Source organism: Lepidothrix coronata, unplaced genomic scaffold, assembly GCF_001604755.1.
Source record: "Lepidothrix coronata isolate B3197 unplaced genomic scaffold, Lepidothrix_coronata-1.0 Scaffold75, whole genome shotgun sequence".
NCBI lineage: Eukaryota > Metazoa > Chordata > Aves > Passeriformes > Pipridae > Lepidothrix > Lepidothrix coronata.
In genome coordinates this window covers 2,811,880-2,823,968 of record NW_016690255.1, presented here as the reverse complement: position 1 = coordinate 2,823,968, position 12,089 = coordinate 2,811,880, and the positions used below count along the sequence as shown (strand labels likewise).

The window sequence follows — 12,089 nt, the reverse complement described above, 5'->3', positions numbered from 1 at the left end:
ACTTTAGCTGTAGACAGGGAGTAATTTTGATGACAGTTCTCAAGAAAACAACAACAGAAGTAATTACAGCAGATTGATCTGAAACAAAATATATGCCACACCTCAGTGTGTGTTAATACTCAAAATTTAAATAGTTTTAGATCTTTGTGTGGATACTGTCTCTAAAAGTTTTTGGGTTTTTTTGTGTTTTGTTTGTTGTTTTTTTTTTTAAATTACAGAATAACATGAGTTTGTACAGATAAAAAGAGCTTTTTTAATTTGGCATTATGATTCTGAATGAGGAACCCCTAGGAGTTAATCACTAGCCTGCAGTAAATGGTCTAGACCTAAATACCTTCTGCTCTGTAGCTGAACTCTCTGAAAATGTTTCTAGGCACACCCTTTCAGAGTGCCACTCTCATCATCCTGGTGCCACTCCTGAAACTTAAGTTTTTCATTCTAAATCTTCAAACATAATTGGTCCTTCAGTGTTTATCCTTCCAGATATCCTCTGAAAAAATTATTCCCACAATGTTATAATGATTTGTTAGATCCCAAAAATTATTGATCACATTTTATATTCTGTAAAGCCAGAGATATAAAAAATTTGCAGATGCATTCTAATTTCTTCTAGACACAGAAAGCATAACTTATACAGGAATATCCAGAGAGGAATATCCAGAATGCTTTAATCCTTCCTCTATCTTTTTTGTCTATGGCTTAGTCTTATCTTTCACTCACATCAATAGTTTGTTGGAGACAGAGATCTTTAATAAGGCTTACATTCCTCCTATCAGGTTTCTGTGCTGTAGCACATGTACACTTACAATGCAATTCACTATTTCAGTTACATGAAGTCCCCCTGACTAGGAAAATTTGCTCTTGAGGCTGGAGGCTGCTACTGGTGATGAGATGCCTCCCCTTCAAAGGAGGATTAGGAGATTAATGACTCTTCATTGCTAATTCTCTGCTGGTTGTCTCAGATTCTCTCTTAGAATCTTTTTGGTTATTCAATCCAATATGCAGGCTAAATGACCAAAAAGAAATGTGATTGTAGAGGGGCTTAAGATTTCAGGCATATGCTAATCCATCATTATCATAAAGTTAAAGAAGAAAATAAAAAAACTTCTGGCAGCAATAAGAATAGTTGTAGATAAATAGGAACGCATTCTGATGTCCTAATATTAACCTGTGCTAATGAACCTATATATTTAGACACACTTTTGCAGCTTTTTCCTGAACATTCATGATGCTGATGCTTATAACACAGTTCAAATGATTGTATAAAACCCATGGTAACTCAGGAAATAGTATCTTCACGACAACATAGGTTCAATTTACAGTTTTGAGATTATCTATCAATTACGCTTATGTATGATCTTCCATTTGTGTTTGCTTTGACTTTTAGCTCCAGACCAGTCTGTCTGAACCAATGACTTTATCCAAGTCGATCTCACTTCCTCGTAGTGCATATTGGCACCACATCACCCGGCAGAACAGCGTTGGAGAAATCTACAGTTTACAAGGCAAGTTGCTTCTAATGCCATGTCCATTAGCTTCTTTCCATTTGACCAGAATTCATGGAAATTGCTTTTTATTTGCACTGGTTATTTTCTCTCCATTTCACTTTATCAATTGTCGGGAACCTCAGCAGGATTCCCAAATTTACATAAAACAAGTTTCTTTTAGTCATTTTGTAAACTAATGGTGAAAATTATTCCCAGAATCACCACATAAAGCTGGATAGACAATTTGGCTCAGTGTAGCTTCTCAGTAGCTAATGAATGTCAGGTTGTTTTAGTATTTTCTTCCAATAAGATGGGGCAAGTATTTGGGCAACCTCAGGGTGCCTAATTAAATCTACATAAAGTGGCTATATGAGTTGCAAGATTAAAACAAAGTAATTCTAGGAATAAGAGCTATTCTTGGTTATAGGCCTTCTGTATAGACATCAACTTTTTCTGTCTCCAGTTTTCTATCACATGTTTAGATTTGCTTAAGCCTTTAAATGCTATAATTAACAAAACTTGATGATGATAATTCACTGCTCTTAAGCTGAAATTGGTTTGTATCTTTTAGGAAACTGAAATTATTGTTACATTTTAAATGTAGACCTTTTAAAAATAGCCTTTATAAACATATTCCTTTGTAAACTTCTAAAGGCGTTAAGGATTTTGTTTCATTTCTTTCTTAATAATGTATTTGCATAAGCATTTTACATTTTGATAGGAGGTTAGAAACTGCTCACAAACAAGAGTATCCTGTGCAAAAAAGGGTACATATTTTCATGAAAATAAGTGAAATGTAGTATATAGATGAAAGACGTGAAATGTTTTGTTTTGTAAATTACCACATAAATTAAAACCAGCAGGTGAGCTGTGAATTCAGTGGGTGACTCATTAAAGGGTAAAGCATTTGTTTCCCATCATCCCCCATAGAGCAAAGACAAAGTTAATTTCTAATCACGGTCATAGTCTTACGTTTAAATACCAGTAATGGAAAAAAAAATAAAATAATTTTCTAGAAGTTGTTTGGGCAAAAAAAATTTACTTGTACATCACCTTAAAAATATTCATCATATCAGTGGTATTTTTTCATGGACTCAATTAGAATGCAAAAGGAAGTTTATTTGTAGAGATGTTAGAGTTCCCCTTGTGTTCTTGATGTGTCTTTTCTTCATCAACAAGACAGTAACTGTGTTATGTTCATTCTCTGCAATTTTTCTTTTCTTATAAATGGCCTTCAAAATGAGGGAAAGCAAAACTTTTTATATGAAGTAATAGTTCAATATCTATACCAAGTAGCTGTGCGGGATTCAACATATTGGAAGTGTATTAATAAAAATGTGAGAATTTTACTTTCTGGAAGTATGCAGATTTTATTAACACTTCCACTGAAACATGGGACTAATAAATATTTCAGAACTTAAGATTTTTATTTACATATGATTTTCATCATATGTACTATGATGACTTAAACTTGAGAAAGTGTAGTTGATTTCAGAAGAGATAATTCAGTCTTACCAGTGGGCTAGGAAATGCATTCAAAGGACAACTTTGTCTCCCTCTGGTTGCAAAACTTTTCCATGCCGGAACATTATTCATTATCTGTAATGAAGATCTCCTTTAACCTTCCTTCTGCTGCAATGACTAATTAAATGCAATGTATTAGTACAGAAACTGAAGGGAGCTCAAAGTACACCTTTTCCTCCTAATACCTTGTCATACTGGTGGTCTTTGCACTGCAGGGTTGTCAAAGCATCAGCCCACAGAAGCTTCATAGATGTGGGTGTAAGGTGGGTAGCAAGGAAGCAGATTGTGAGCATCACTTCAACCCTCACCTTATTACAGCAGCCAGCTGAGAGGGGCTGTTGCAGAGGGAAAAACTCACTTTCTGCTGCTGTGATCTCCTCTGAGCTTCAAAGGGTATATGTCCTCTCAGAGAGGAGATGTTTTCTTTAGAGAATAATCTGTCAAACGTAGTTCTGCACTGCATAGGCATTTATGACAAAGCTTCGCACATTCAAGAAACAAATTTGGAATTTCCCCACATACCTCTAAATATCTCACAAACTCTGAAATGAAATAACTGGAGTGGTGTCTACCTGTATTCGGACAACTATCAATATCAGTAAAGTAATAGCCGAGCTCACTGTTAAGTGCAAGTGTTTCCATAGTGGCAATTATTTCAAACTTGCAGTCTGAAGTGACCAGAATTTAATTAATAACAGCTGGTGATGTACAAGAAGAAATGAATATATGCTCATACTACCTGAGATAAATTGGCTCTTTGGGAGTTATTTAGCAGTCAGATTTAACTTAATTAGTAGAGTGAGTTGTTCTGATAATGAATATGCTGTGGAGTAAGAAGGTAGGGGGTTTTATGGTTTTTGGTTTTTTAAAGACTACATTTCAGATGAGAAAAGGCAATTCAATAAATGGGTATTGGGACTATCACCCTCCATTAGCCCATGAAAATACATGTAAAAACCTGTAGAGACTAACACACAGAATAATAGTACTAAATGAACACAGGTTGTGCAAAATATCTTAAGATGAGATGGGCTGGTTTCTGTCTTTATACAGCTTTTCTTCCATTTGCACCTTCCTTGCACTCTTTCAGTTCTTGATTGCACTACTGAGATAAAAGTAATTTAGCTGTCTAATCTTGTCAATTGGAACAACTTGGTGATTGTTTCTTACCAGTGTCAGCACATCACTACCAGCATTCTCTTCAGATTTCACAGTGCAGTGCTGCAGATTGGACAGTTTCCATCCGTGATCTGCAGCCGCTGTGGAGGTTGTGACGTGGGGCCTCATTAGCTGACACAGTGCTGCCCTTTCAGTACTGCCTGTCGCCTTTTCTCACTGTCTGATGTGATATTGGGCATGGGACAAGCCTCAGCACTGCACAATAAAAAGGGGAATTGCTGCCATGCCAAAAAATAGCGCAGTTATCAGGTGAAATTCTGATCTAAACTTCTGTGTTGGAGTGATTTCACTTAAAATCCCAATTGATAGCCATGGCTCTACAAATCACAATGCCTCTTTCTAAAGTGTATATATTGCCTTTAATTACAGTTCAGAAATTAAATAGTGTCCTTGCATATTTTTAATCAAAAAATAGCTTAACTAAGAGAGAAATAAAAGAAAAAGATCTCTACACCATTTTTGTGCATACATGATTATGACATAAATGAATTGTACATTTTCTTAAATATAATAAAGAATAAAGAATTTGAGCCCAATAGAAGATAAATGTTCATTGCTATGATATGCACCCTATACATCAAGATCTACAAAAGCATGAAAATTAGAAGCCACGATTAACCTTGTTAACTGAAATCATGCTTAAGAAGAAAAAAATACAAGAGCCATATAAGCATGGGAAAAAAATACCCGACGTGTTTCCTTATAACTTGTTTGTTGCTAATACCTGGCATAAAGTTTAGCACTGCTACACAAGATATTTAAAATTGACAAACAAAGCACATGTGCTTTTATACAATAAAAGATATTAAAGAGAGTAAATCCTTTTTTTTTAGGGCTTTAAATTCGCTTAGGATGGAAAAGGGAGAATTCAGCAGACTGAATTTTCATCTATCTGAAGAACTCTAGTTCTTGGCCTATAGAGTTTGGATGATACAAATGTTAAACAGAGTCAGTTTGTATATTATTATAAAATTAAGGCCAAATAAATTTTTGGTATGGAAATGCTCATTAGCTTTTTGTATTGCAGTTATTGAAATCCCTGAGGAAATTATGTTCAGAAAATCTAATTACAGCCTGGTCTTTTTCCAAGAAATTCAAAATTAAGAAATGCTCTCAGTCACTCCTGTTGTGTTTGATCTGGCTTGTGCTCATTTTTCGAACTTTGTTTTTGCTATTCATGCTCAAAGTGATGAACAACTCCTCACATAAGCAATCCTATTCATTTCTATAAGAGTACTCATGTGAAGGAGCATCTATTTATGTAGGAATTACACCTGTAACATCTTACAGTTTTCCTCTAAAAAAAGAACATTAATGCTTTTTTCTGCAGTAAATTGCTTATCACTGTTTGTTTATAACAAATGCTTATTTGTTCTGTCACAAATGATTACCATATTTTGTTGGAAACTCTTATCAAAGTAAATAAATTACAAAGAAAAATACTAAGATGCCTGCTAAGCACTAGAGTTGTATTTTTAAATTTAGTGAGGAACTCTGAGAAATAAAATTATGGTCTTCAATGAGATAAGACTTAAGCGAGAAATATCACTTAAGATTCTAAGTACATATCAAAACCAAAACCAGACAGAATTAAAAAATGTCCTCTATGAAGTCTGTAGGAATTTTGCTGTTGATATACAATTAGCTATTGTATTTCACACTAAAGGTGCAAGAAACCTGGTTTTCCAAATCAAAACAGAGGGAAGCTCTGGCTCCTCTTCAGCCTTGGTAAGCAAGCCTGCATTGCCCATTGTCTTTTGGCCTTGTTAGGTGAGAACTCACACTTCTCTCTTTTTTTTTTTTCCCACTATATTTTAAGCAAGATAACATGTAGTGTTAACTCATTCAGCTAAAAGGTGTTGTATGTAAAAGGGAGACAAAGTCATACACAATTTTTCCCACCTGCATAGGATTCCAGCCTTTTCAAAGTAGAAACTCTGATATGTCACTAAAAATAATCAGAGAATATTCGAGTTGCTAAATATTTAGAGGGGTTTGAATCATCCTGTTCAACCCTCTTTAAGCTAATCCTGCAAGAAATTCTCATATAGGCTTCTGCAGTTTTCTGCAAATTAAAGTATGTAAAATGAATGGGAGAACATTCGTCATTTTGGCATTTCCATTGTTTGTTCATAAGCCCAGCAACAGAGTACAGAATCCATTTCCCCATCTAATCTTGGTGCCTGAATAATGTGAATAACATAAAATGTTAGAATATATCTGTTATATAAACCTGATCTCTTAGTAATGTTTCACTAAGTGTCTACCAGCAGCTAAAGCTGAAATGCTTTATAGCCTGCCACATTCCCATTTCCTTTGCTGAATCTCATCAGGACTTTCACATTAGTAAATGAAGCCTATAAAATTTGAGATATGAGTAAAGGACACCTGAAACAAGATAGTTACTGAGTATAAACGGCATAAGAGCTACATTATTTAGAATGACTGTATAATGTGCTTCTCGAGTCTTATGCAGTAGCTTTGAATTTCTGTGCAAAGTAGTGCATCACTAGACTGATTTTAATTCCCACATTGGAGGTGGGAAGTGTATTACTCAGAAACTAGTAAAAAAGAATTTCATTTTGTTCAACAGTGACTGCTGTAGCTAATTAAGAGCACTACTGACAAATTCTAAAGAGTATCTTGGCATATTCCTGTTCATTCAGATAAATTGTTGCTGAGTTAAGAAGTTGTTGCAGTTATGAGCTGTGAAAAACGGAGTGGCAGGAGAAGCCAAAAATATTCATAAAGTATATTTCATTGTCAAATACAGAAGTTCTGATTTCATTTAAGCCCTATATTTTGATGCCCTTTTTCTCAGAAGATGATCCTTCAGTGAAATCACTTGTCAATGGCTTTATTCTGTGCTAGACAGAAAGCATAGAAGTCACCGTAGTCTCAACTTACAACTGAAAGCGCAAACAGTGTAAGAAGAGCAGTTAAATATTGGCTGATTGCCTCCTCTCCCCTCCACAAACCAACAAATGTGCAAACTTCAGTGCAAACTACGCAGATTCTTAGCTATAACTCTCCTTTTATGTCTTAGATTAATGACTTCATAATAGCTTCTCACTCACTGTTAGAGTGAGTTCTAGCTCAACTTAAGTGAAACCAGGAATCTTTACCCTGAGTTTGCTTAAGACTCACTACAGTTGTGCTACATTCATTTGATCTCTGCTGTATCATAAAATTCAAGGACCTGCAGTGTATCGTGAGAGCTGTAGCTCAATAAAAGAATATGAGTAATGGGACAATAAGCATAACCATCTCCATGGGTGCTGCCAGCTAGTGATGGGTTGTCTGAAGAAGAAAGGTTTGCAATGTTATATCAAAGAGAAAATTGAAATACTTTTTGAAAGATCAATTTTGTGAGAATTGCTTTTTTCTGTTAAATCGTTTCACCAATAAATCTGGACTGCTCTAGCTATGACTGTCTGATTTTGTGTTAAATATGTTATCACACTTAGAATCAAAAGAATTGTCGGTTCATTTTTGTAATTTCAAACAAATTGAAATATTTCTATGCTGACAAACCAGTCAAATGATTACCCAAAGTCATGAATGATTAAACCCTTTTTAAGACAATTTGGGGTGAGGGGAAGCCTGAATATTTGTGAAAAAAATACCTGGTCAGAAAGATGTGTTTTCTTTAGTATTTCTTTGCAGTACCTGGTTATACTTCTTTTTCTTTCATTAATTATTACATAAAGCAAAAAAAATACTGAAATTGACACTTCAGTAGAATGTGTTCATAAAAATGTTTTATAAACTAGAAAAAATGTAAGTTTGAAAATAAGCTGTGTAACAGGAAGAGTGGGAGAATATTAATAATACCAGCTGTGCCAGCAGCAACAGGGAAAGAAGCCAAACCGAAGGATGTCAAGTGCAATTGATTGTGTTTTTCCACAAGTGGAAAAAAGATCCACCTCCCTCCTTCATGTTCTAATATTTATGACATAAAGTAGGATCATATAAATGTATATTTAACAACTTATCTGGAGTGGCATGACATTGATTCTTGTTTGATTATTAGGGAGTTTAAAACGTATCTTTTTTATAGAAGGAGCATCATACGATCTCAAATACATTAACCTTCAGTTTCTGTAAGATTTTCTTTTACATGTATCTCACTTTACTAATATACAACAAAATTACGGTGACAATATTTGTGGCACATGACATATAGTCTGTTGCTAGTACAGACCTATTTATTTTCATGGTAAGGCCAATTTAAGCCCCATGGACACTCTACTCAGTATGTTCAGTTTAATCAAGCCATAAGAATATGATCTTTATAACTCCATAGTGAATTTCAGCTGTGCAGAACTGATTAAAAATCATAGTATTATTCAGTAGAGAGGGAAAAAATGTTCAAAAAATCTTAGAATGTCTTTCATTCTCTATTCGTTCAAAAAAGCCTTTTCATCTCAGTGATTTTTTATATCCTGCCAACTTTTTATTTGATCAAAATGATACATTGTAAGAAACTAAGATAAATTTCACAGAAATAGGAACTATGAATAACAAAGAAAATGTCCTCCCAATGCAGAGTTAGCAAGATTTCACTAAAGTAAAAGTTTTTCATCTTTTCCAAAACTGAAGTCTGCCAACTCCTTGCTGTTCCATGTTTGAATACTAGAAGCAAGTTTGCTGTTTAATTGCTGGATGTTTGTTTATCCTTCAAAATTCTTTGAAGATGCTTTTTGGGAAAGGATTTTAATGAAAGGTTCATTGCCCTGAGTTTAAGAAAAAATGAAATATTCTGTTATAAAGCTATATGGAACAAAAGAAAATACAAGAGAGAGAAAGGATTTGGTAGGAACCGGAGTTGGATGCTCTGGAATTTACATTATAAGTATCAAAGCAGAGTAGGGATAAAATTATAAGATTCTCTATTACTCTTTTTAATTACATAATTATTTATGTTATTGTCACTAGGCCAAGTTTACATGCAGAGGACCTGCACCAAGACTGTTTTCTCTGATCTGGCAGTGTGTGTGATGTAAACTGCCATGGGTGGCTGTGTTCCCAGCAGTGTCCTGTCTCCTCTGGTGAGCAGTAATGCCACTCCTAAGCCCAGCAAAAGAAAGTGATGGAAAACCAGCAATGAGGCACAGCTCGTTGCCCTGTGCCAGTGAGGCTGTTCTGCCCTAGCAGTGTTGACTAAGAAACTAAGGACGCATCTCCTATCTGTCTCTTGTTCTCCTTGTACTTTCATTCCCATGCAGGATAGAAAGCAGGGTCTTGTCCAACCCATCTCTGTCCCTGTGGGTAGACGGTGCTTGGTGGGGAGTGCCACTGTCAGTAATGAGTTTCATTTTCTCTCTCCAAACTCTGTTGCACCCAAACAACCACTGCAGGATGTTCCAAAGCTGCTTTATATGAGCTAAATAGGTGCCACTTACTTATAGTCACTGTCATCATGCACTCGAAGTGTCTCCTTTATCACTCAAATACTTTAGTTGAGAATTGTGTAAAGGTTCAACATGAAGAAGACACATGGCTAGTTAGTTATGGCTATACCATATGTTTTGACTTTCCTGAATGAAATAATTAAAATAGGATTTTTATCAGCTGTTTGGTTTCAACTTTGAAGAAAAATACTCTTCTCCTGGCTTACAACACTGCTTATTGTTTTTACATTTCACTAATTAAGCATTAAAATGCTATAGGCTTTATTCTTTTCTGTACTGAAATTCTCTAAAGTTGTCATTACTGGGTATGGTTCTTCTCCATGGAAGTTAGTGAAAATTGCATGAAGCAAGTTTTCATTTTTACCTCATTTTGCCACATGTGTATAAATAGATAACAATAACAAAATATTTTCTTCCTAAATACTTGTTACGCACATGCCAGAGTAGCACCTATGTCTCCATATGCTTGCCTAACTTTTTGCTAAAATAGGAATGAGTTTTGCTTTTTCAGTAAGATTTCTGCATGCTGACTAATGGGAAGTTGTCAGATTTCTAGTTTCTTGGTTATGGACTGATGGCATCAAAGCAGGAATGCAGGTACCCAAAATGTGCATTCTACCTCCTTGTTTCATATGTGGACATGCCAGGTTTTGGGAATATTCCCAAGTAATGTTGTTGCTGAAAATATGGTTCAGACTCAGTTTACATAAGTGTCGAATCTTTTAATTTGAAAAGTCCTATTCTCATTGTAATTGTTGTAAATGCAGCCTCAATTTAAATGATTGGTTGTTGACAGATTGTGGCCACTTGTTTTTGTCCATTATTGCTGTTATACTGTTCCAGGATGTCTCAGGGTTTGCAGGGTTTCTGTTTGTGAGATGGCAGTCCTATCATCACCAAACATTTGATGTCACAGACATTTTATGATGGAAAGGATAATCAGGTTTGGGTTAGGATATGAAAATGTATTTCATTGTCTTGTCAACTGTCTCATTATTCCCTATTCATCAGAGCAGGTATTTAATTCTGAGACATAGCTCGGCAGTTTTTCATCCCTTTCATGCCTCTTATGCAAACACTTTCCTTTGATCAAACATGCATTTTGGTTTAAATGTCAATCTGTTTCTGAAGAGTCTTGTTTTTTTTCCTGTCACTATGTACTAACCAAGATAACCCATTTTAACAAATAAATGGGGAGGAGGGGAGAGGAATAGGGTCAGGGACAGCAAATGCTGTACCAGCGTGTGATTTTTCACTCCTAATATATATTGGTCTTCATGTACTAGTAATGCCTTTTGACTCCTTAGGATACTGATGAGAATGCCTGTGACTGCAAAGTTCTTGTAACTTCTAGGCCATAGATCTTTTCTTCTTCTAGTGTAAGAATGAGGAAAAGGGATTCTTCTTGAGCTTCTTTATCATTTTGTTTCCTGATTTGCTGGCTAACCTTTCAAAGCAAAGAACTATTTCATGTTACGTTCATGGATTGGACCAGCACCGAGGTGTTTTAGGGCTGAAGAAATGTAAAGAACAGCTCAAGATGCTTCTTTACATACTCTTATTACCTTAGTTGTACTTCAAACCTTGTATTGAACTGTAGGAATATGCCATATATTTTCCAGGTGTGTTTATTGTGTAATAAAATACCAAAGAGGAGGACAATTTAAGCTTCTATCTTCAGAGTGTGACTTGTTTTTTGCTTAAATTGCAGTAAATACGAATGTTGCCAGGGACATGAATGACAGTATGCTGGTGGTGCATGACTACTATAAAAAGGGAAAATGTACAGAAAAGTTGAATATTATCATTGCTATGAATATAAGATGCTTACTCATTTTGTTTATTTAATTCACATCTGTACAAGATGTAAAAGAAAACTTTCCTAATTAGGCAAAAAAAAAGAAGTTAATTTGTTAAGGCATTGGTCCTCAGCTGTTGCAAGTCATCCTTGCTCATGGAAAAACAAAACAAAACAAAACAAACAAACAAAAAACAAACAAAAAAAAAGCAAACAAACTAATGAACGAAAAACTTTCCCTATAGCTCATGTCCACAGTCACTGTAGCATAAACAGAACCCCCACTTCTGGGCATTTTTTCAGTGGCCCATGTAATTATGCAGAGCCTTTTTTGACTGAGGTTAGTATTTATTTTAGTATTTATTAGTTAGTATTTATTTAGTTAGTATTTTCTACATTGATGTGGTTGGACCCCCCAAAAAAAAAAAAGCAAAAAACAAAAAACCCAAACCAAAAAAAAAAAAAAAAAAAAAAAACAGAACAAGAAAACAAAACAAAACAAAAAGCCAAACCCACCAAAACTGAGAATATCACTGCAACTGTGGAAATGGTTAAATGGTTTAATAAAGCCTTTTCAGTACCATCATGCAGCATGAAATTGTCCCAACACATGCAGTGTTGCAGTATAGGTTAATACCCAGAGAATGGGTCCATACCATTAAACTGTCAGTAAAGCAATATTCAGCC

General features: G+C 35.1%; 1 protein-coding gene across 2 annotated transcripts in view; it reads left to right on the top strand.

The window, feature by feature from the left end:
- The window catches only part of DOK6 (docking protein 6), a 245,601-nt gene that overhangs the window by 203,184 nt on the left and 30,328 nt on the right, over positions 1 to 12,089 (top strand). For both annotated transcript variants that reach the window (XM_017819431.1, XM_017819430.1), the window contains one exon: positions 1,388 to 1,505. In XM_017819431.1, coding sequence (XP_017674920.1) covers positions 1,388 to 1,505 — 118 coding nt within the window. The remainder of the gene's footprint in view (positions 1 to 1,387; positions 1,506 to 12,089) is intronic.